Below are 26,822 nucleotides of genomic sequence, written 5' to 3'. Positions count from 1 at the left end.
AGGTGTGGGGACCCTTTCTTGAATATTTTCAGAACTCCCAGCCAAACTAAAGGTCCATCCTTTCTTCCTTTCCTCTGCACATAAATCCCTGACTTCCAGCATTTCCCGGTAAAATTCTACGGACCCAGACTTGTAAACATACAACAGTTTATGTATTAGGAAAATACACCTTCTCTATACCAATGCAGCTCTGTGGGGACAAAGGTTCTGTTTTACCCTTTTTGCTAATGCAATGATGGCTTGGAGATGGGGATTGGGAGGAGTGGGTTGGGGCAGGGAGGCAACTAAAGCATGATTGTACTATGGGTGCAGCTCTTTCATAGATGTAAATTGTACATTTGTTATGAACTGCACAAATCTTCTTTATACTATGCTCTCTTTATTTAAAAATAAATTTAAAATATTTGAAATTTTAAAAATCTACACTGGAGAAGACAGTAGAAGAATGCTCTGCAATTGTTAAAGGTGTTAAAGGTCACTTAATGCATGTTTCAGGAGAGATCTCATTTGTCAATTAACCTTCTGGTTCATTGTATATTGATGGAGCCATCCCTCAACATTGTAGCAAAATGAGTATATCTTGGGTAACTGGAGTTTGTACTTGGAGGCTTTTGGAACAGATACCATTAATGAATATTCAATAATATACTGTGCTCAACTGCTTTGCGAGGTTGGTGATGAAACAAGTCAACTCCAGCCTGAGGAGTAACTTGAATCCACTCCAGTGTGCCGACCATCACAATAGGTCAACAGCAGATGTCATTTCATTGGCTCTTCACTCAACCCTGAAACATTTGGACTACGAAGATTCATACATCAGGATGCTTTTCATTGACTATAACGCTGCGTTCAGTACTATCATCGCCTCATATACTAATGTCTGTGAGGCTAAGCACAGCTCCAATGCCATACTTAAGTTTGCTAATGACAACACTGTTGCTGGCTGAATCAAAGGTGGTGATAAATCAGCATAAAAGAGGGAAATTAAAAATCTGGCTGAGTGGTGCTACAACAACCTCTCACTCAACGTCAGCAAGACCAAGGAGCTGATTATTGACTTCAGGAGGAAGAAACTGGAGGTCCATGAGCCCGTCCCCATCGGGAAATCAGAGGTGGAAAGGGTCAGCAATTTTAAATTCATTGACGTTATCACTTCAGAGTATCTGTTCTGGGCCCAACACATAAGTCGATTACAAAGAAAGCGTGGCAGTGGCTCTACTTCCTTAGAAGTTTGCAGAAATTTGGCATGATATCTAAAACTTTGACAAGTTTCTATAGATGTGTGGTGGAGAGCAGATTGACTGGTTGCATCACACCTTTTGGTGCACCTGTGCTGATGGAGATTGTGGAGGAGATGTGGTAGCCAACATCTAGCAGGTGATCACAGCAATTGGAACTGTAGAAAATCATGTATTGCTATTTTTGTGTTCAAGAAGTATAAAGCATCATGTCAGGAGTAAGATCCTCTTGGATTCTCCCGAATCTCTGACTCCTGAAGGTTTGCAGTGTAAATAAAGACTGTTATATTTCTCCGTTGCATCTTCCATGCGGCTCAGTTTTAATCAGCCACAACTGTATCCAAAAGTCTAATGCCCTCCACCTTCAATATGTTCAGTGACTGAGCATCCCCATCTCTTTTGGGTCACAAATTCCAGAGATTAACAATGAAATAAATAAAGACATTTTTCTTCAGGTTGGCCCAACTCTCTTGTAGGTGGTTGTATGTAGCTCAAGGATCTAGAACTAAAGGAAATAGCCTCTCAGCTTAGAATTACTGTATACAGACACATAGGCCCTTCAGCCCAACTCATTTGTGCTGACCATTGCTTATCTGAGCAATTTATTTGCCCACCTCTCTGTTAGCACATACCTCTCTAAACCAGGGATTGCCAGCCTGTGGTCCATGAACCCCTCAGTTAATGGTAAGGATCCATGGCATAAAAAAGGTTGGGTACCCCTGCTCCAAACCTTTCCTATATATCAATGAGTCTCCTATAAATTTCCATAAATGGGAATCAGTCCAAATTCTTCTAATTCTAAAAATTCTTCATTCTAAATAAAAACAACCGAATGAAACTACATTGTTTCATTTCCAAGTCAAGCACATAAGACCATAAGGCATAGGAGTGGAATTCGTCCATTCGACCCAATCTTCTGAAGATTAAGACTGCAGAGTATACTCCAAAGCCAATCCACTAAAATGTTCTAACGTAACCATATAACCATATAACAATTACAGCACGTAAACAGGCCATCTCGGCCCTTCTAGTCCATGCCGAACTCTTACTCTCACTTAGTCCCACTGACCTGCACTCAGCCCATAACCCTCCGTTCCATTCCTGTCCATATAGCTGTCCAATTTAACTTTAAATGACAATTGCCTGAAAACGTAACTTGCCTGAAAAGTATCTGTTGTCTCTGAAGATACATCAATACTGTAGACAAATAAGCATTTTGCTTATGAATTAGGAAAAGGAAATTTATTTATCCTAGGGAAGGAGTCATGAGGAGAGAGGTCCTGGAAAAACGTCATCGTTACACATTGGAGTGTCAGTTTGGGGTCGCTTGAGTGGGGCTTGAGCACAAGTTGACAGTGTTAGGTTATTCATAAATGCACAATTGAATATCATTCCAAATTAAGAATTAAAATAAAGCAGTTAAGAAGTTATTGGGAAGGGTTGTTGAGTCTAAATCTGTGCCAATTTCTTGTAAAGTCTCTGTGAGGGCAGACAGTAACTCACTGGAACAAGATTAGGTGTGAGGAGCTATCCTGCTTTTAAAAAAAGCAGCAACAAAGAATGACTAACAGAAGCTGTGATGAATTTTGATAATGAGAATGATAATTGAACTGTTCAAAATAAAAAGGAGCTCATTCGAGGAGTATGTTTTCTACCCAATCACTACTCTCCCAAATTGCTTCACATCCTACGAATTACATTTGAGATATAGTCAATATTGTCATCCAGTAAAAGGGCAAGAGGTCACAATCTGAATAGCCAGCTGAGCTGCATTTGGTGGCATTGATTAAGGGAAGCACACTGATGCATCAGCCAGAATGTAATCATTGATCAAATTGTTAAGTACGTATGGATGTCTCAGAGTCAGGTACATTATCACAGAAGGGAGAATCAAACAAGAAATAAAACAGGTGACCCTTGCTGACCTCTCAGTTTTCCTCTCTTGGGATCCATCACCAACTGAATTTTTCCAATCTACCTACATATTGAAATCCCCCATTGTAACATTGCCCTTTTTACCTTCCTTTTCTATCTCCCACTGTAATCGTAGCCCACATCTTGGCTACTGTTCAGAGAATCCCTTGAAGGTCTTTTTACCCTTGCAATTTCTTAACTCTACTCAAGGATTTTACATCTTCTGATCCTATGCCACCTCTTTCTAAGGATGTGATTTCATTTTTTAACCAACAAAGCCACCCCACCACCCCTGCCTACCTTGCCTATCCTTTTGAAATAATGTGTATCCTTGGATGTTAAGCTCCCAATTATGATCTTTCGGCCACGATGCAGTGATTCCTACAATATCATACTTGCAACCTGTAAATATGCAACAAGATCATCTACCTTATTCCATATACTGTGTGCATTCAAATATGACAGCTTCTATTTTGGTCTCTTGTTACACTTTAACTCAACCCACTGACTGCAATTTTGCCTATCATCTGCCTGTCCATCCTCTCAGTCTCACTACACACTGCATTGAGTTGCATAGCAATTTCTCTGTCTTCAGCCCTATCACTCTAGCTCCCATTCCCCTGCCAGGTGTCAGATCTTTCGGTGGGAGAGCATTTTGGAGATAGTGATCACAATTCTATCTCTTTTACCATAGCATTGGAGAGGGATAGGAAAAGACAAGTTAGGAAAGTGCTTAATTGGAGTAAGGGGAAATATGAGGCTATCAGGCAGGAACTTGGAAGCATAAATTGGGAACAGATGTTCTCTGGGAAATGTACGGCAGAAATGTGGCAGATGTTCAAGGAATATTTGCGTGGCGTTCTGCATAGGTACAATCCAATGAGACAGGGAAAGGATGTTAGGGTACAGGAACTTTGATGTACAAAGGCTGTTGAAAATCAGTCAAGAAAAAAAGAAAAGCTTACGAAACGTTCAAAAAACTAGTTAGTGATAGAGTCCTAGAGATTATAAGGCTAGCAGGAAGGAGCTTAAGAATGAAATTAGGAGAGCCAGAAGGGGCCATGAGAAGGTCTTGGCAGGCAGGATTAAGGAAAATCCCAAGGCATTATACAGGTACGTGATGAGCAAGAGGATATGAGGTGAGAGAATAGGACCAATCAAGTGTGACAGTGGAAAAGTGTGTATGGAACCGGAGGAGATAGCAGAGGTACTTAATGAATACTTTGTTTCAGTATTTATAACGGAAAAGGATATTGGCGATTGTAGGGATGACTTATAGCAGACTGAAAAGCTTAAGCCTATAGACATTAAGAAAGAGGATGTGCTGGAGCTTTTAGAAAGCATCAAGTTGGATAAGTCACCGGGACCGGACAAGATGTACCCCTAGGCCAGTGGTCCCCAACCTCCAGGCCGCAGACCGATATCAGACCGCGAAGAATGCAGCGGTGCAGCGGTAGCCAGAACACACCCAGCACATATTTAAGAAAAAAGCTGAAATAAACAAGTTAATTAATTAGGTGCCAGATCAGAGGCGATTGCCGATTGCATCGCCTCTGATCTAGACCAACATTTACGTGCCGGGCGGCACCTAATTAATTAGCTTGTTTATTTTGGCTTTTTTCTCAAAGATGTGCTGGGTGCATTCCGGCTACCGCTGCACCGCTGCATTCTTCACGGCAAAGTATCGGTCCGCAGCCCAGAGATTGGGTACCACTGCCCTAGGCTACTGTGGGAGACGAGGGAGGAGATTGCTGAGCCTCTGACCATGATCTTTGCATCATCCATGGGGATGGGAGAGAGATTCTGGAGGATTGGAGGATTGCAGATGTTGTTCCCTTATTCAAGAAAGGCAGTAGAGATAGTCCAGGAAATTATAGACCAGTGAGTGTTACTTCAGTTGTTGGAAAATTGATGGAGAAGATCCTGAGAGGCAGAATTTATGAACATTTGGAGAGGCATAGTGTGATTAGGAATAGTCAGCATGGCTTTGTCAAAGGCAGGTGGTGCCTTAGGAGCCTGATTGCATTTTTTGATGATGTGACTAAAGACATTGATGAAGGTAGAGTGGTAGATGTAGTGTATATGGATTTTAGCAAGGCATTTGATAAGGTTCCCCATGCAAGGCTTATTGAGAAAGTAAGGAGGCATGGGATCAAAGGGGACGTTGCTTTATGGATCCAGAATTGGCTTGCCCACAGAAGGCAAAGAGTGGTTGTAGACGGGTCATAATCTGCATGGAGGTCAGTGACCAGAGATGTGCCTCATGGATCTGTTCCAGGACCCTACTCTTTGTGATTTTTATAAATGAGGAAGTGGAGGGATGGGTTAGAAAATTTGCTGATGACACAATGGTTGGGGGAGCTGTGGATAGTGTGGAGGGCTGTCAGAGGTTACAGCGGGACACTGGGCTGAGAAGTAGCAGATGGAGTTCAACCCAGGTAAGTGTGAGGTGGTTCAGTTTGGTAGGTCAAAAATGATGGCAGAATATAGTATTAATGGTAAGACTCTTGGCAGTGTGGAGGATCAGAGGGATCTTGGGGTCCAAATCCATAGGACACTCAAAGCTGCTACGCAGGTTGACTCTTTGGTTAAGAAGGCATACGGTGCATTGGACTTCATCAATCGTGGGATTGAGTTTAGGAGCCGAGAGGTAATGTTGCAGCTATATAGGACCCTGGTCAGATCCCACTTGGAGTACTGTGCTCAGTTCTGGTCACCTCACTATAGAAAGGATGTGGAAACATAGAAAGGGTGCAGAGGAGATTTACAAGGATGTTGCCTGGATTGGGGAGCATGCCTTATTGGAATAGGTTGAGTGAATTCGGCCTTTTTTCCTTGGAGCAACGGAGGATGAGAGGTGACCTGTTAGAGATGTATAAGATGATGAGAGGCATTGATCGTGTGGATAGTCGGAGGCTTTTTCCCAGGGCTGAGATGGCTAACATGAGAGGGCACAGTTTTAAGGTGCTTGGAAGCAGGTACAGAGGGGATGTTGGGGTAAGTTTTTTATGCAGAGAGTGGTGAGTGCGTGGAATGGTCTATAAGGAGCTGCTGCTTTCGTTCCTTAACTCAGTCTCTAAGGATCTGCAGCTCGATGCATTTGATGCAGATGTAGTTACAGGGGGATTGGGGATCTCCCAAAGTTTCCACATCTCACACAAGGAAGATACTGCTAACTCTGGATCCATTCTCAGCGCACCAGCTATGTACTAACAGGAAAAAAAAACATACTAAAAATGGACTTAGAATCTCTTCCAGATGCTTTGCCCAAGCCTGTTCAGCTAAAGCATGACCACTCTATCACTATCCACTCCCACAATGGCCGCTCCATTAATGACCACTCCATTCACACCTCACTTTATTTTTAATTGGCCCCCGCCGAGTGCCTGATAGATTGTTATGATTGTAGCCCGCTGAAAAGTACCGAAAGCACCCGAGCACTTTTTAAAACCTCGGGCTGGGGTATCACCAATGAATGACCTCTTGCAATAATTGCAGCCCGCTGCAAAGTCCCAAGAGCCCCCAAGACAGCCCAAGCTCTTTTTTCTTGAGACGCCTCACCAACAAACGACCTCCCGTGCTGATTGCAGCCTGCCGAAAAGTCCTGAAAGCACCCGAGCTCTTTTTAAACCTCGCATTGTATCGCCAACAAACGACCTTTCACGATAATTGCAATCCATTGACGGGCCCCAAGCTCCTTTTATACCTCACGCTGCCTCTCCTACGAATAACCTCTTGCACTGATTGCAGCCCGCCAAAATGTAACATTGTATTGGTACATTTCACAAATAAATGTACACAAATGTAACACCGAAAATGATTTCTCTGTGCCAGTCTTAAAAAAACCATTCCTATTTGTGAATGTAATGGGTGACACTTCCAAGTGTGATATTTGTTGGAGAGCTGCTTCTACAATTGTGACATTTATACACATGAAATGGGCAGTAAGCAACTTAGACCTTCCATTGTACTGATTTGAGCACAACTCGGTGCTGAGAAAGAATAGTGTGAATTGAAATTCTGGTTCCAATTTTCTTAGCAACATGAATAATTTCCTCCGTTATTTTTTTTTTCAGCGGGTGCTTGCTAGATGTGCTGGCTTCATATGTGTTTTATTCACGGGAGTGTTACAAGGTTGGAGAAAGGTTACTGAATGCACAGTAAGGGAAAAATCAAGCAAGTTCCGATGTGGACACATTGGCACCCTGAGGCATGTAGGCATACAGTACTACAAGATAGTTTGGTGACATTAGCCACTTTGTATCATTTAAATCATATCTTAATAATAGTTTTGATATTAAATACTTTATATTTTGTAAATGCAGGTTAATGGTGAAGACTTACAAAATTCATGTACATAGAAAAAGCTATTGCATGGAAAGTAATTGACAAATTTCACACCCACTTTTCCGCAACCCCACTTAGATTGTCAGGAAAAGGTCAGCATTCACAGCAATAAAGCCATCAGGACCCATTTCATTAGGCCCTGTGGATGAGTTAACTTAAACACTTCTGTTTTTGAGAGAAAAAATGTTCACAGGACATGAGCATCGTTAGCATTAATTATCTGGTTCCCTAAGTGCCCTTGAACTGAATGTCTGCAAGGTTATTCCAGAGGGCAGTTAAGTACCAATCTCATTACTGCGAACCAGAATCACAAATATCCCATTAAGGAGAGAAGACTTCCTTTCCTTAAAGGATTTTAATGAACCAGAAGGGCATTCACAATTAAATGATATTTTCTTGGATATCATTATTCATGCTCATTTTTTAATTTCAAGTTTGTTTAATGAAGATCCCTGGCTGTCATGGTGAGATTTGAATGGGAAACAATGGTATGAATTCTGGAGGGGACACAGAGAGGTTTCACATGGAGATAGACAGGGTAAATGAATGGGTGAAAATATAGCGAAAGGAATATAATGCTGAAATTTGACAGAAGATGCAGAAAAAGCAGAGGTTTGTTCTTGTAAATGGTGAGAAGATTGAGACGTGCTGGTGCTCAGTTGCACCCGGATGTTGCACAGGGAGAGTTAACACGTAGGTTCACAAGCAATTAGCAAGACGAATGGCATGTTGACCTTTATTGCAAGAGCATTTGAGTGTGAGGGTAAAGACATTTTAATGCAATTCTGCAGGGCCCTAGTGAGGCTGCTTCTGGTAAACTGAGCCACTGACCAGATCACCCAAGCAAAGGAAGGCTATGCCTCCAACAGTGGCAATGTGATTCCTTCCACATCCTGTAAGCTGTTTGTCCATTCGCCCCGTGTCCGTTGTATATTGTCCCGTGATTAGGCTAAGATTAAATTGGGTGATCGCTGGCCGATGCAACTCGATCCATGCTGTAACACAATAAATTTTTTTTTAGCCAAATTGATGCCTGAGATGTGGGGATAAACCTATGGGAAGAGATTGGGGATACAATCTCCTGAGATCGGGGAACAGGAGGCGATTTAATTTAAATTTATTCCAGGATTTAACAGAGTTTAACGTCATTCAACACAGAAACAAGCCCCTCAGCCGATTATATCTATTCACACCATTTTTCCCATCCACTCTAATTCCAGGTACTCACAGAGGGCTGCATTCTTTTTACAAGCATGTCGAAATGTCCCTTAAAGATAGAAATTGTATCCAATTCCACCACTGGGGCGGCACGGTAGCGTAACTGTTAGTGCAATGCTTTACAGTGCCAGTGATTACCGATCGGGGTTCTATTCCCACCAGACACAGGCCGCATAGACCCGTCAGCGAGGAGCATATACCCTCTCCCTGTGACCACTTGCCTTTCCTCCGGGTGCCACCTTCCAGAGGCGTACGGTTAGGGTTAGGGTTAGTGAGTTGTGGGCATGCTCTGTTGGCGCTGGAAGCGTGGTGACACTTGCAGGCTGCCCCCAGCACAGCCCTCTGTCTGGGTTAGTCATTGATGCAAAACGGCACATTTCATTGCATGTTTCAGTGTTTCGGTGCTTATGTGACAAATGAAGCTAATCTTTATCACTGCTCTGCCAAAGTGTTCCGCAGAGCAACCAGTTGCTGTGTAAAATAACTTACCCTGAGACTCCCTTTAAAACTCTTTCTTTCTCACCCCAAACCTTGCCTTCTTGTATTTGATACCCCTTCCATCGAGAAAGTACTTTGCCTCTCTTCCCTATCTCTGACCCTAAAGACCTTACGTACTTCTACCAAGTCATCTCTGAGCTGCCTTTGCTTCAGAGAGAAAACCCCAGCCAATCTCTTCCCATATCTAAAGTTTTCCATCCAGGCAACATGCGAGTGAATCTGCTCTGCATCCTCACCAGTGCACACACGTCCTTCCTATAGTGTGGTGACTGCACTGCTCACTGTACTCCAGTGTTTTGTACAGTAGTAACAATGCCCCAATTATTATGTTAAATGTCCTGACTTATGTTTTCTTCACTAGTCTACTGACCTGTGTGCCACCATCTGGAAACAATGGACTAGGGTCCCGAGGTCCTTTTTGTTCATCAGAATCTTATCAGTTATATGTCCTACTCCTATTTGACTTCCCAAAATATATAACCTTGCATCTTTTTAAAGAGCAAGCTAGAAGAAAAATGTTCTTCATAATCAAGAATGAGCTGGTCAAGTATCTCAGCAACGCTTCCTGCTCAACTGATGAACATTTAACACAGAGCCAACACACACTCCAACCCTGAGGCTTTCTGTTCAAAAAACAACGGCTAATATCCCAAAGGGAGACAAATTAAAACTTCTGCGAACTTGATTATCAGGTGGGAGGGATCACAAACTCCTCGCAGGGATTGATCGGCAATGAAGGGGTAAAGTGCAGAGAACGCCATGGATCCCTCACTGGCCTCGATAGCTACCTCAGAACCCACAAAGTTGCAGTGGAAGCAAAATCATTCTTGTTCTGGAAGAAGAATAGAAGGATGATTCACAGCCCTTGCCTTTCTGAACTATTTGCCAAAATAGAACCGCTTCATTCTATTCATACAATTCCAATCCTCTGCAATTTTACCAGTCCAGCAAGGCAGATTCCAAGAAACTGTCCTTTTCTCCTTGTGGTCCAATCTAAAATTGAGTACAGTATTGTGGAAAACAAGCCAACCTAGACCAATCTTAAATGTTTAGTTTCCAAGGCTCACAGGGAATTTATCTTCTGGTAATAAAGTAACTTGTGATCAGAGCAGTGGATCCTGAATAGGAAAACATTTGGTTTTGTGGAGTGAAAGAATAGAGGGATCCATGGCAACAAAAACTGAGCTGATAAACTAAGCTTTACTGTCCTGCAGTCAAAAACAGAAATTCCTACAGGTATGAGCTAAGCAACAGCCGAGATACTGAAATGAAATGACAGTAAATCTTGCAACATGGAAGCAGAAAGTTTCTTTAGATAATTGAAACTCAGCAAAACTCTCTGAAGAAAAGACCAGCTTGGGTTTACTTATTTTTGAGTTAAGGACAATGCTAGCTAAGCCAGTATTTATTGTTTTTCTGCAATTAAATATAAATCACATTGGAAGGGGGACCCAGAGTCACAGATAAACCAGGGGAGGTACCCTTCTTCAATATCTTTTAGTTGTTGGATTAGGGTGTAATTGTTACATTTCTTGTAGTTTAACATTCCTATGCCTTCTTATAATTTTTTATATATCAATATATGTGTAATCATCCAGTGAATTTACAGTAATGGTAGAAAATAATTCTACATTTTTCTAGAAGCTTCTTAGTTTTTCTGCAGAAGATGTCACACCACTTGAATCTGGGTATTTCATAGGTTGAGGCCAGGTCATTGGCTATATTTAGGAGGGAGTTAGATATGGGTCTTGTGGTTAAAGGGATCAGGGGGTATGGAGAGAGGGCAGGTACAGGGTTCTGAGTTGGATGATCAGCCATGATCATACTGAATGGCGGTGCAGGCTCGAAGGGCCGAATGGCCTACTCCTGCACCTATTTTCTATGCTTCTATATTTCTATGTTACATCTTATTAATGGAATGTGCTTTATCTCTACAGTCTGAACCAGTTTTTAGTATCAGACAACCACGGCTTCTTTGTTCCTTGTTCTTGTAACCTGTAATAAAATGGCTGAAACCACCAAGTTTAATGCCTCATTCTTGACTTCTGAAAAACCTCCAGGTCAATATCACCAGATCCAACGTATGGTTCTGCTAACTACAGGGTTTCATTATTTAATTCTGGATTTTCAGTTTGGGCTTCATATTGTTACTTTGACGTCATTCACCAGCTGGTGGGCTGGGATTTGAACCAACATCTCTGGGGGGGGGGGAATCCAAGCCACTGGATTTCTTTTTAGAGTTATAGCATAGTAACATTCCCTTCCAGCCCAGTGAGCCTGTGTTGCCCAATTAAAACCATGTGACCAACTAACCTACTAACCTGTAAATCTCTGGGAGGAAACAAGGGCATCGGGAGGAAACCCCTGCGGGCACAGGGAGAACATACAAACCCCACACACACTGCGGCAAATTGACATGGGGATGCTGGCACTGTAATAGCATTACACTAACTACTGCACCAAGTGACATCCCAATTTAATCCAGAACCTTGACAACTATGTTACTGTACCCCATCGGTGCCCATCACCAATTGTTCCTTGAGAAGCTGGTGCCAATCTATTATCACAATGCAGTTGGAAAGGGCTCTTCAAGTTTGGTAATGATGAAGGACTGAGTATTTTTCCCAAACAGAGCAGTATGTGACTTGGAGGGGATGTGGGTTTAGAATTTAAAACAGTTTTCAAACATGTTGGGTATTTTGCATTTTTTGTAAAGGCCACTGCCCTCATGACACAAAAACAGTGACTCTATCTGCTTGCTTCAGTTAGTGCACCTAAGGGTGTTGAGATATTGTTTAGGTGGGCAATGCTATTTTGAGGGAGTGTGTTGATTTTTGTAAGAGTTGCCCCAGAGATAGCTTCTCTCAGGCAATGACATGATATTTGGCAGGGTGTCCCATGGATACAGTAGTAATATTCAAAGAAAGGATCCATAAATTGAAAACAACTGAATTAAAAATTTGTAGGCCAAAATAATAACGCAAAATTTTCTTAAATCATGTGATGAGTAGCTCACTGAACCCCTCAAGCCCCTCATAATTTTATATACCTCTATCAAATTTCTCCTCAGTCTTCCACATTCCAAGGAATAAACTCCTAACCTATTCAATCTTTCCTTATAACTCAGGTCCTCCAGACCCAGCAACATCCTTGTAAATTTTCTTTATATTCTTTCAACCCTATTTACATCTTTCCTGTATGTAGGTAACCAAAACTGCACAAAATGCTCCAGATTAGGGCTCCCATCTAGGTCTTGTACAACTTCAATATAACACCCCATCTCCTGTACTCAGTGCTTTGATTTACGGAGGCCAATGTGCCAGAAGTTTTTTTTACAACCCTATCTACCTGTGCCTCCACTTTCAATGAATTATGGACCTGTATTCCCAGATCACTTTGTTCTACTGCACTTCTCAGTGCCCAACCGTTCCCTGTGTAAGACCTACCCTGGCTGGTCCTACCGAACTGCAACACCTCACGTTTATTTGCATTAACTTCCATCTGCCATTTTGCAGCCCATTTTTCCAGCCGGTCCAGATTGCACTGCAAGCTCTGATATCTTCCTCATTGTTCGCTACACCCCCAATCTTGGCGTCACCCACAAACTTGCTGATCCAGTTAGCCACATTATCATCCAGTTTGTTGATATAGATGACAAACAACAATGAACCCATTACTGATACTTGCCGCTCTTCACTGGTCACGGGCCTCCGGTCAGTGAGGCAACCGTCTACTACCACTCTCTGGGTTCTCTAGCTGAGCTTATGTCTAATCCAATTTACTGCCTCATGCTTTTCCTTCGCCAGTGGAGGCAGGGGGGATTGTTGCTTGCTGCCGCTTATGCGCGGGAGGGAGGGGGGCTGTAGGGGGACTTTGGGGTTCCAACGTTTAACTGTCATTCATCCTTTGGGACACTCCTCTGTTTTCGCGGATGATTGTGAAGAAAAAGCATTTCAGGATGGATACTGTATACATTTCTCTGACATTAAATGTTCCTTTGAAACCTTTGAAACCATTTTCCTGGTAACTTCCTCAAAAAATGCTATAGATTGGTTAGACGACTTACCACGGTAACAAAGCCATGTGATAATAATAAACCAAAACCAATACAAATGTTCTACGAAATCTGGTCACTTTCTCCTTTAGGATTATATTTTATTTAGAGATACAGGGCAAAACAGGGCCTTCCACCTCCTTGAGCTTAGCTGCTCAGTAACCCATCTATTTAACACTAGCCTGATCACAAGACTATTTCCAATGACCAATTAATCTACTAACAACTATGTCTTTAGACTGTGGGAAGAAACTGGAACACCCAGAGGAAACCTGTACAGTCACAGAGGGATGTACGAATTTCTTACAGGCGGCTCTGGAATTGAACTCCAAACTCTCACACCCTGAGCTACAATCGTGTCACAGTAACGACTGGTGCCTCAGTCGCGTTATTTGACAACTGGACCAGACCAGCAAGACGCTCTCTTAATCAATGGAGGTGAATTGTCTCCCATCTCCTTCTGAAGCACAATGTAGACTTAACAAAAAATAACAATTCTTTTTTTAGCATCAGAAACCACTTAATGTCATGGCAAGTTAATGGAATCGTTCAGCCAGACTGCTTACTCTCAATAGACTGAAGATGGGAAACTAATGGCTCAATTATGTGGCATTTGTGTTAGTAGGAGTTTCTATCTCAGCAGTGGCACTTTAATATAAATCATACCGTGGTCTTCCGGAAGCCGACATTACAAGATACCTAAAGACGCAAATACAGCTATTGTCAACCTGGATTTTATCTAAATGTTCATGAAGCTGAATGAGAGGTGACTTGATAGATGTGTACAAGATGATAAGAGGCATAGTTTGAGTGGATATCCAGAGACTTCTTCTCAGGGTGCAAATGTCAGATACAAGTGGGCATAATTTAAGGAGATTGGAGGGGAGTATAGGGCGGGGGGGGACACCAAAGGAAAGTGGTGGGTGTGTGGAATATCCTGCCAGGGGTGGTGGTAGAGGCTGATACAATAGGGGTATTTAAGAAACTCTCAGATAGGCACATGGATGATAGAAAAATGGAGGGGTATGTAGGAGGGAAGGAGTAGATTGATCTTAGAGGTAGGTTAGAAAGTCAGCACAGCATTGTGGGCTGAAGAGCCTGCACTGAACTGTAATGTTCTATGTTCTGTGTTCTAACCCAAGAAGACAGGAAATTAGGAGCCATCAAGTCCATTCTGCTGTTTAATATGATGTTGGGTGATCAATGCTGGCCTCAATTTCTCTTCAGCACCAGTTCCTCGTCGACATCAATCCTATATCTTTCAGATATTTATTCAACTTCACCTTAAATACGTCTAACAAAGTGGCCTCCATCACTCTCAGGGGCAGAGAATTCCAGAGATTCACTAACATCAGAGAGAAGAAATTTCTCTGCATTCCAGTTTTAAAGCATCACCCTGTTGTTTTGTAGCTCTGTCGCCTTGCTTATATCTCTCCCATTAGTGAAAATACTCTGTGAAACCTCCCTAGGATCTTATATGTTTGAAGGTCACCCCTCATTCTTCTAAAGTCTAAGGATTACAGACCCAAACACTCTACCCTCTATTGCTAGGACAATTCCCTCATCCTAATCTTGTTTGGACTGCCTTGAATGCCAATAGAGTGGACTCTGGTAAATTGGGGCACGTCGGGACCAGTACATTTTGGCCCAATTAAGTAGCTGCCCCAGTTAGCTGAAGTTTCATGGAAATCGTTAGAAAGGTACAAAAAGACAAACTATTTACTCACTTAACTGAGTAACAAATTATGTATCTAAATTAAATACAGAACAACTTAGAACACTGCCCATGCTACTGGTGGTTGTCTGCCATATGCAACAATTACAGGAGACCTGTGCAGGACAGCTTTTAAAGTGGAAAAGTCATTGCACTGGGACAATTACACTTTGTCAACCTCGGAAGTCCCGGTCTAGTGTTACAAATAGTTGTCACAACTGGGGCCTTCCTTAGTTGCAGTAGGTGATTATGACTTCTTTGCCTTGTCGTGTCCTTCATTATCCATGAGACGTTACAGAACTGCCTTGCTGGCCATTGGGTCTCACTGTTGATCTCATCCGCCCAGTGTACCAGAGCTGACTTTACATGCTGACAGGCATGTCCCTGTCTTACCGGTGTATGAGATGTACTACCAGCACCTGGTTTAGCCCACCTGTTGAAGTGGTGTATCAGGGTGTGGCCACTATCACATGCCAACACCTACACCGAGCCACGGGAGAGAAATGCACGTCTGGCGGGGAGAAAAGGCAGCATTCAGGATGATTGTTGATACTTTCAAAGTCTTTGCAATTTCTCACTTGTTGAAGTAGTCCAATCTTTTCAGTTTCACTCCTGGTCATTTCTGATTTCTCCAAGCCTGAATGCTTGAACCGCAGAGAGCAAAACAGTTCTGACAAAAATCACTGTTTTTAAACATAAACACATGCTGTTTGAAAACTGTTTTCCCAAAGCACAGTGTCGTGTCTAATGACCACACATGTGCATGCGACTAAAATTAGTTAGAAACTGTTCGGCAGCAGCCTCCTGCCCCAGTGAAATGACATAGTGTTCCAAATAAACAAAGGGAATTCCAGCTATTTTCTAGATTTATTTTTGTCCTTCAAGAGTTGTCCCAAATAAGTGGCTGTCCCAAGTAACCGATGGCCCAATTAACCGGAATCCACGAACATTCTGCGCAACTATAACAAAACTGCTTTTTCTGAAACTCCATCTTCTTCACAGTAAAGGCCAGAATGTCACTTGCCTTCTTAGCTACATGGTGGACCTGCCTGCTGTTTTGTTTTTGTGATTCATGTACTAGAAACAGACACTGTAGATCCCCCCAAACCTCACTCATTTCTTTCTATCCAGTTAGGTAATAATCCAGCTTTTGATTCCTCTTAGTGAAGTGCATGGCACCACACTACTCTGCATAAAAGTCTCTTTGTCTCTTGGTTTAGGGCAGACATTCAAACACAGATCTCCTGGTGGCTCAGATGTTACATCTGTGGCTCTCTGTGGCCCTTTTGGTTGTACTGGGCACAAGGCGGAAATGGGACGAGGGCTCAACTGTGTAGTGGCTCCGTTACCTCTGTCAACATTTCTGGGCCAGCAGGAGGCATGTAGAGTGGAAGGAGAAAAGGGCTTCAAGTGAGAGGTGTCTACAAATCTTTGGTCTCTGGTATTGTTACAGAGAATGTTGACAACCGGATTGACCTCCATTATAAAATCAGTTATAAATGGATTATTTGGTGATTGCAGGGGAAGAAATTGGCTTTTCAAAAGCAAAAGGACAATTCTCTTATTTTCTATTTCTTCCACTCACTATCCTTATTTTTTTTTTAATCAGGTGTCATATGCTACTCCTGAGGCAGCTACCGAAATAACCATTATTGGTGTGGGTTCCCACCCTATGCCCCAACCTTGGAATGTGAGGAAGAGTGACAAGATCTTTCCCCCTGTTCCATATCTTCCGGGATCCTACTTCACTGGCTGTGAGCTATAGAGACCATGATCTCAGCAAATGGAATACTCCAACCAGCTCTAGTGCCTCCATGCCAAGGAAATGAAACCTCATGTCTATAATGCAGGGAACGCAAGTACAAGGAAACAGGTGAGGTAAGGAGAAGGTGTCAGGCTAGGCTGTGATACCTTGCATGGGTAGCTCAGTTCAACTCTCAGCCATGAACAACTTCCAAACGGTTAGAGAGTTGATGGCTACAAAAACAAAAAGGCAAGTAAAAACTGGGGAGAAAGAGGCTTTCAAATCACATCAAAAGTTACAAATCTCATACATGTCCTGCTGCTTGTCTAATGTGAACCACCAGTCAATATAGGAAACCTTGCGTTTCAATACCAATATTGAAAGTAGATGCTTTCTTAAATTGCCATGATTAGGATAAATTTAAAAAAAAAACAATTTTGAACATCTTTGGTTCTATAAAAGCTACCCAATTTGCATGATAACTTCTGAAAGGGATGGAAATGAGTATCTGAATTCCTCTGAATGACATTTCAATAGAATTATTACCTGGGCAACTTTCTAGCATCTGCACAATTTGTTCCTGCAAAGTCAACAGAACTGGCATTCAACACGTTTTTTTAGGGTATTTAAATTAAAACCCTTAAGGTTACTAAAGAACCAAGTAACAAAGTCCTCACCTTCATGTCTGAAGTCTCCGTCTCCAACTTAGATAGATGGCTGGAGTTGTCCTCCAACTCTCTCCGAAGGTGGGAGTTCTCCTTCCTCAGTGCCTCGACTTGCTTTACAAGGTGGTCGTAAGAAGATGTTGACCCAGACATCCTGAGCTCTTCCAAAACCTAACAGAGAAAACACACTTAATAGTATCTTCAAAACAGAAATGGGGGGAATTGGGGAAAAGAAACCCAATAATTTCACAGGTCATTTACACTAAAGCAACAGGATACATTTAGTGAAAATGGTACAACCAGTCTGAGCAAGGGTGATCGCATTTCATTCGTATACTGTGACTATTCTACTGGAAATGACTGAGATTTGTTTCATGCTCATAATGTACCTGCCTCCACTCATTGCAATTGGTTATGAAGATCACACTGCTTTGACTGGAAAATGTTGCTGTAGCTTGTTTGCTCTTTAAACAGATTGACTGAATTGATTTAATAATAGACTGCATTCTGTGAGAAATTTGCTCACTAGACTGTATTCTGTGAGAAATATGCTCAGTTCAAAATCCCATCCACAGACAAATATGGTGTTGGTAATTAATATTCTGATTATGAAAACTTGAAAGGTTAGGGTCAAATAGTCATATAATTTAGACCATAAGGCATAGGAGCAGAATTAGACCACTTGGACCATCTGCTCTGCCATTCCATCGTGGCTGATTTATTATCCCTTTTAACCCCATTCTCCTGCCTTCTCCCCATAACCTTTGACATCGTTACTAAACAAGAACCTATCAACCTCGACTTCAAATATACACAATGACTTGGCCTCCACATCCATCTGTGACAATGAATTCCACAGATCCACCACCCTCTAGCTAAAGAAATTCCTCCTCTTTTCTTTCCAAAAGGGGCGTTCTTCTAATCTGAGGCTGGGCCCTCTTCTGGTCCTGGGCTCCCTCACTATAGGAGACATCATCTCCACATCCACTCTATCTAGGCCTTTCAGGTTAATTTAATTTACACTGCTTAAATTTATGAATTGCAGACGTGTCTGCCATGAGCTGATTTTAGGTCTAATAACTTTTTTTGCCGTTTATCCGCTACGTGAGGGAACTCACGCAGCAGTACAACCCAACAAGTCTTGCCCCAAACTGTAACATTCCCTGTTGTTTAACATGATGCTCATCGCCAAACGACCTAATCCGAACCTCTTTCAATACCTACAACTTGAAGTTTATAACATCAGCCACTGAATGGTATTGGCAGTGAAAGTTTGGTTTATATTTGGAAAAACATGAGAAATTCGAGGTTCTGCCTTGTTTCAAACCCTGAAGGTTTTGATTCAAAACACTGGTAAATCTGTTCCTGACAGATGCTACTCGATCTTCTGAATTCCTGCAGCAGATTATTTGTTGTCCTAGGTTTCAGCATATGCATTCTCTTGTCTCTTTTAGTTTATATTTGTTAATTTATCATGTCTGGGGCTATTGGAGGCGGTGATGGCAGCTCTTTAAGCTCTTCAAACAAAATCGGGAGATAATTTACCTGCCAGATCGTATACTTCCTCCAAGAGGACCACATGTGGTTTGGAGGCTTGTGTGCCTCAATGACCCAGAGAGCTACGTTGGCTGGAGTCAGGGCCTTGTGCTTTGGATCCTGGTAGGGTCACCCATGTCAAACAGGTCAAAGGGTAGAGGCCAGACTAAGAGTGGGTCAGGGGTTCAGCTCAGGGCTAACAACCCTGACTGGTCAAACAATATTGTTATGGAAACAGCAATGAAGAACCCTTCTACATCTGACTGTGACAGTATTCCTGAGTCTCCACCTGGGACTTGCACAACTGACAGTAGTGAAAACCAACAGGAAGCTACTGATGTGATGAAGGAAGCCCTGAACACTGCCAGTGATGGAGGACCTTCATTGTTGCTCAAAATCCCAGTGGGGTAATGGGTAGTAAGCAAGACCCCCAAGACGCTGGAGGAACTCAGCAGGTCAGGCAGCATCCGTGGAAAAGATCAGTCGACGTTTCGAGCTGGAACCCATCGTCAGGACTGAGTGTTGCTTTGACCCCAGCATCTGCAGATTATTTTGGGCAGTAAGTAAGATTGTGCAAGTACTTACTGAGCTTCTGAGATTAGATACATTTTAACAATTGAAGCCAACATGGGAATTTAAATATTCCAATCACATTTACTAGTATCAAAGCTAGTTTGCAGAGCATTAAATTTAAAAAATAGGCTACTACAGTGTGGCCTGTAATAATGAAACCCTTATCCAAATGAAATATGCGCCAAGTCATTTGGAAGGAAAAACATCTCCTTTAACCACTACAGAACGTAAGCTGAGAGTTTAACGGTTAGCATATGATTTAAAGGGCCAGCGACCTGGTTCAATTCCCAGTGCTGTCCGTAAGGAGTTTGTACATTCTCCTGGCGAATACATGTGTTTCCTCACAGTGACCTGCTTTCCTCCCTCATTCCAAAGATGTCCCGGTTAGTAACTTAATTGGTCATATGGGTAGGTCTAAAGGTTCTGTTACCGAGCTGTGCCTCTGAATAAATATATAATACTAAACATGGTCTCTGTGTACGAGACTCCTGCTCTCTCTCTCTGCACCTAATGTTGCTTCTTTCAAAGATTTCTGAAGTGTTTTAAACTTGGTCATTTGCTTAAATGGGGAGGGGAGGGGAGGAGAAGATGGTGGCGTGACGCAGCATGTGCGGCCGTTCCAAATGATATCGTATTTCTGAACTAGGATGCCGTGCACAATCCTGATTTGATGGAGACAGACGTGAAGAAGCATGGAGGAACATCTGGAGAAACTTCTGAAACGCCCGCTTTGCTGCCGCTACTACTGTGCAATTGAGAATCTCCGGAGGGGAAGGCCCCAAATCCTCGGCTTTGCCTATTTCCTGTTGCCGGAGACGGGGTCGAAGCGCTCGGCAGAGATGGTGCTCGGTGTCGGAGGGCTGGTCGGAAGCTCGAAGTTTTCAGACGGACTCGGAGTCGGACTGTGGTTGGGTGCTTCCAGGATGCTGCATCGGCAAGTTTGCGGCGCTGGAAGCTCATGGAAGGGATTTTCTCCCTTCAACCGTCTGCATGAGATGATGGGACTTTCCAGAGAATTTGAGACTTTTTTTTACGTGCCCATGGTCTGTTCTTCATCAAATTACGGTATTGTTTTGCACTGTTGTAACTATATGTTATAATTATGTGGTTTTTGTCAGTTTTTTTAGTCTTGGTTTGTCTTGTGTTTCTGTGATATCATTCTGGAGGAACAAATTGTATCATTTCTTAATGCATTCTTAAATGACAATAGAAGAGGACTACGTGTCCTCATAATCTAATCTAATCTAAAATAAGGCCCCCTCCCCCTCACACTTTCAAATCTCTGACTATCTCTTCTTTCAGTTAGTCCTGACGAAGGGTCTCGGCCCGAAACTTCAGCTGTACCTCTTCCTATAGATGCTGCCTGGCCTGCTGCGTTCCACCGCATTTTGTGTGTGTTGCTTGAATTTCCAGCATCTGCAGATTTCCTCGTGTTTGCACTTTAAGGATTGACTTTTTGTAATAACATCCCTAATCCCTGTAACTGCCACCAGTCCTATACGTCTGAGTCACTTAGCTCCCTCCAGCTCTCGTCTTTTGGACAACCTTTAGTGAATACGTCTCACTATTAACATCCAAGCTTTCAGCCATCCAATATGCTAAACTTTGCAAGTCCTTTCCAAACCTCTTAGTGTCTCCTCTGCTTAGTTCTTCTTGGATGATCTTTAAAAGTTACCTGTTTAGCATCCACCTCCTTCTATTTTTCACTGATGACTTAAAATATGACGGAATGTAGAGCACTGAAGCTTGCCAGTTGAACATTTATTCAAGACTGCTAATTATGCTCGAGCTACATCTCCTCCTATCCATTTATCTCACCCAGCTGTCTATACCACACGAAAGATGCTTCAAAATTGTTATCCATTTTCTATTTAAAATTCTATGAAACAAAATGTCTTTGAAAGCTCAATCCATAAAAATGATAGGAGACTACAAAAGACAAGTTATCATAAAACCATAAGACATTAAGACATAGAAGCAGAACCAGGCTATCCAGCCCAATGAGTCTGCTCTGCCACTCCACCATTCATCTCAACCCCATTTCCTGCCTTGTCCCCATAACCTTTGATGCCCTTACTAATCAAGAGCCTATCAACCTCCACTTTAAATATGTCTGGTGACTTGGCCTCCACAGCTGTCCATTACAATGAATTCTACAGATCACCACCCTCTGGCTAAAGAAATTCCTCCTCATCCGTGTTCTAAAGGGATGCCCACTTGTAGTCCAAGGTTGTGCCTTCTGGTCCTAGTCTCCCCGACATCCTCCCCACATCCATTCTATCTAAGTATTTCAATATACAACAGGTTTTAATGAGATCCCCCCCCTCATTCATCATTTTGGAAGAATGAATTTTTACCTATCCAATAGGTTAAAGTGGACTTTATTCTTTTCAACACCAATCTACTGTATATTTCCAAGATTTAATTTCAGATTTTCACTAAAAAAGGGGTAAATGAAACAAGAAACTATTTCAAGTTCTGTACACCCAGATTACATGAGGAACCTATGTTTTTCTGACCTGCGTCTTCGAAGGAAGTGGTTAATATTCATGGTTACAGAGAGCTGAACTTTTCTATCATTGACACATTTATAGTTATCCTAGAAATTCTTTCATTCAGTAAAGAAATTGCTGTACATCAAAAGGGCATGATCTGTTTGGGAGGACCAGAATATAAAAGCAAGGATAGAATGCTGATACTTTATAAGGCATAGGTCAGACCACATGAGCAGTTCTGGGCCCCAGATCCAAGGAAGAATGCTCTGGTATTGGAGAAGGTCCAGAGAAAGTTCATGAGAAATATCCTAGTAATGAAAGGGTTAATGTATGAGAACTGTTGATGGTAATGGTCAGTATGCATTAGAGCTTAAAAGAATCAGGTGATCACATTGAGATCTATTGAACATTGAAAGGCCTCGAAAGAGTTGAAGTGGAGAATATGTTTCTAACAGTGTGAGAGTCTATGACCAGAGGGCATAGCCTCAAAATAGAAGGACATCACTTTAGAACAGAGATGAGGAGGAATTTCTTTAGCCAGAGGATGGTGAATCCTGTGGAATTCATTGCCACAGATGGCTGTGAATGCCACGTCATTAGGCTTTATTTAAAGTAGAGGTTTATATGTTCTTGAAAATGGGGTTGAGAGGGAAAATAAATCAACCATGATCAACTGGCAGAACAGACTGATAGGCCGAATGGCCTGATTCTGCCACTGTGACTTATAGCCTTCAGCACAGGCTGGTGCAGTCTGACTACACTGTGTTTCATTCAATTATAATTCCAGGCCCCTGGGTTATCAAAGGAAATGAATCATCTGATTGTTAACACTTTGCGGCCTGTGGGTGGTATTATGTGTGAATTAGGTGTCATGTTATCTACTTTACACGTACGTCCACCTTGATAAAGACCTTCGAGAGGCTGGTCATGAGTGAGCCGGATCCACTCCAATTTGCCTACCGTCACAACAGTTCCGCAACAGATGCCATCTCATTGGCTCTTCACTCAGCTCTGGAACATCTGGGCAGTTTAGTTATTTTTGCATTTGCACATTTTGTTGTCTCCTGCAATCCAGTTGATCTTTCATTGATCCTGTTATAGGTACTATTCTATAGATTTGCTGGATATGCCCACAGGAAAATCAATCATAGGGTTGTATATAGTGACATATATGTACTTTAATAATAAAATTTACTTTGAACTTTGAGGATAAATTCATCAGGATGTTCTCCATTGACTGTTGTGTACTTAATATTTCAGTAATATTTGAGTAATTTTGTATATATATTGTTTATGTGTTCTTGTTCATTACAAGTTATATGTAGAAATACATGAATTGCATACATTATCACACTATCACGTGATACATACACACCTCGCTTAAAGTAAACCCAAAGTTAGACCTGCATTTTGGACTCCGTTATCTTTCTTTGAATTAGTTTAATGTTTTTTAAGGTACAAAACATAACAGACTATAACTCAGTCTTCAATACTATCATCCCCTCAAAATTAATCACTAAGCTCCAAAACATCCAGAATACCAGAGTGTTAACACCCCTGCTTCTGTATATGATCAAAAGATACAATTTGGAGAATGATATATCACAGATTTATAAAGAACATCCAATTATCTTTCATAGAGAATAATAATGGCAAGTTCAGAATTAAACTATACCACTTTTATTGCTGTGTTCACCAAAGGTGAGCAAACTAGATTGCATTCCTGAGCCAACTCGTAAAATATGGGAACGACGTCTGTGAAAGAGACCAAGTCCTTTGCTGAAGATAATCATCACAGATTTCCCTCAGGCCCAATGAATCATAATGTTCAAGGTGACTATAAGGCCCACTGTAGACCAAATATCTCCAGTGTGTACTGGTCACCACAGCAACTGCTAATAGTGCAACTCACCAACCTACATTAAAAAGAATGGACAAAAATGCAATCACCATAAATGGTGGTTATACCTACCAGGGGTACATGGGTATAAACTAGAAATACTGAGGGATTAATATAATTTGCATATAAATAGGTGAGTGTTAGCTTTCTTCCTGTATTTTTCATGATCAGAAAATCAGTGAGGAAATTCAAATTACGTCAATAGTTTGAATGATCCATCCCCCCCCCAAATCACCCATCATAAAAATTAAAGATTAACTTTATTTGCCAGATGTATATTGAAAACTTGCAATGAGCCCTTTACGACCAACACAGTCCAAGAATGTGCAGCCTTCAAGCATCACCAACATAGCATTGCCACAGCTCAACAACCCCTACTTAACTTGGGACAGCGATGAAAGAAACAGAGACTCTCACACTTATGTTGTGCCCTTCGCAACCTCAGGTTGTTCCAGTGAGTCCAGCATCTTGGAACGTGGCTATGGTAGAACAGAGGCAGAAAATGTGTGCACAGCAAGATCCCACGAACCGCAAATCTGATCGTGATTGGTGATTGAAGCTTAACTATTGGCTGGGATGTCAGGAAGAAATTTCTTCTTCTAAATTATTGGTGCCTAAGCAGAACATGGTAACCTGCCTCAAAGACTATCATCCAGTAACATTTACATCCACAGTGATGAGAGGATGATGAAGAAACAGATCAACACCTGCCTTAGAAGCGACTTGGATCCGCTCCAGTTTATCTACCGGCACAACAGGTCCACAGCAGATGCCATCTCACTGGCTCTTCCCTCAACCCTAGAACATCTGGACAGCAAAGATGCATATGCTCTTTATCGACTACAGTTCGGAACGCAATACCATCATCCCCTCAAGACTAATCAATGAGAATCAAAACTTTGGACTCAATATATCCTTATGCAATTGGATCCTCGATTTGCTCACTTGCAGACACCGATCTGTTTGGATTAGCAAAACATCTCCTCCACAATCTCCATCTGCACAGGTGCACAACAAGGCTCACTGCTTATTCCCCTGCTCTACTCCACACTTCATACTGTGTGGCTAAGCACAGCCCCAAGGCCACATTCAAGTTTGTTGGCGACAACGCTGTCATAGGCCGAATCAAAGGTGGCAACGAATCAGCATACAGGAGGGAGGTTGAAAATCTGTCTGAGTGGGGCCATAACAACAACCTCTAATTCAATGTCAGCATGACCAAGCAGCTGATTATTGACTTCAGGAGGAAACCAGAGGTCCATGGGACAGTCCTCATCGAGGAATCACAGGTGGAGCGGATCAGCAACTTCAAATTCCTTGTTGTTATCATTTCAGAGGACCTGTCCCTAGCCCAGCACGAGTGCAATTATGTAGAAAACACAGCAGTGTCTCTGCTTCCTTAGAAGTTTGCAAAGATTTGGCATGACATCTAAAACTTTGACAAACTTCTATAGGTGTGTGGTGATGAGTATATAGACTGGCTGCATCTCAGCCTGGTATGGAAACGCCAAGGCCCTTGAATGGAAAATCCTTACAAAAAGTAGCGGATGTAGTGGATGTACCAGTCCGTCACAGGTAAAGCCCTCCACACCACTGAGCTCATCTATAAAGCATTGTCGCAGGAAAGCTGCAACCTGATCATCTCTGAGGCACGCAGATGTTTCCAACGAGTGGACAGTCACAAGGCTGCGGGACCGGATGGCATTGCAGGGCGAGTACTGAGGATGTGCACGGCACAACTGGCAGGTGTGTTTACTGACATTTTTAACCTCTCCCTCTCCCAGTGTAGAGTGCCCTTCTGCTTCAAATTATCCACCGTTGTCCCTGTACCAAAAGACAACGACTGGCATCCTGTTGCACTCACCTCAATAATAAGCAAATGTTTTGAGATGCTGGTCAAGGATTACCTCTGCAGCTTGCTACCACCCAAACTAGACCCCCTAAAATTCACCTACAGACACAACCGATTGACAGATGACGCAATAGCCACTGTTCTATGTACCGTCCTTACACATCTAAAGAAGAAGGATGCTTATGTGAGAATGCTGTTCTTGGACTACAGTTCAGCACTCAACACCATAGTTCCATCCAGGCTCGACAAGAAGCTCAGAGACCTCGGCCTTGACGCTGCCTTGTGCAGCTGGATCCTGGACTTCCTGTCAGATTGCCAGTAGATTGTAACAGCGGGCTCCCTCACCTCCACCCCTCTGATTCTCAGTACAGGAGCCCCTCGGGGCTGTGTACTGAGTCCCCTCCTTTACTCCCTGCATACCCATGATTGTATCGCCACCCACAGCTCCAATCTGCTAATTAAATTTGCCGACGACACTATATTGATTGGCCTTATCTCAAACAATAACGAGGTGGCCTACAGGGAAGAAGTCATCTCTCTGACACAGTGGGGTCAAGAAAACAACCTCTCCCTCAATGTCACAAAAACAAAGGATTACAGGAGGAATGGAGATGGGCTAATCCCTATTGACATCAATGAATCTGGGGTTGAAAGGGTAAACAGCTTTACGTTCCTCGGCATCCACATCACCAAGGGACCTCATGTGGTCTGTACACATCAGCTGTGTGGTGGAAAAGGCACAACAGCGCCCTTTCACCTCAGACTGTTGAGGAAGTTTGGTGTGGGCCCCCAACTCCAAAGAACTTTCTACAGGGGCACAACTGAGAGCATCCTGACTGGCTGCATCACCACCTGCTATGTGAACTGTGCCTCCCTTAATCGCAGGACTCTGCAGAGAGTGGTGCAGACAGCCCAGCGCATCTGTAGTTGTGAACTTCCCATGATTCAGGACATTTACAAGGACAGGTGTGTAAAAAGGGTCCGTAGGATCACTGGGGACCCAAACCATCCCAACCACAATCTATTCCCACTGCCACCATCCAGGAAGCAATACCACAGCATAAAAGCCAGGAC

The 26,822-nt window shown here is 42.5% G+C and overlaps 1 protein-coding gene across 1 annotated transcript in view; it reads right to left on the bottom strand.

The window, feature by feature from the left end:
- apc2 (APC regulator of WNT signaling pathway 2) overlaps positions 1 to 26,822 on the bottom strand; it is a 244,093-nt gene that overhangs the window by 151,977 nt on the left and 65,294 nt on the right. The window contains exon 2 of the mRNA XM_063032030.1: positions 17,405 to 17,563. Coding sequence (XP_062888100.1) covers positions 17,405 to 17,563 — 159 coding nt within the window. The remainder of the gene's footprint in view (positions 1 to 17,404; positions 17,564 to 26,822) is intronic.

The sequence above is a fragment of the Mobula hypostoma genome, chromosome 24, assembly GCF_963921235.1.
Source record: "Mobula hypostoma chromosome 24, sMobHyp1.1, whole genome shotgun sequence".
NCBI lineage: Eukaryota > Metazoa > Chordata > Chondrichthyes > Myliobatiformes > Myliobatidae > Mobula > Mobula hypostoma.
Note: the sequence above shows the minus strand (reverse complement) of the source record. Positions and strands in the feature narration are given on the sequence as shown.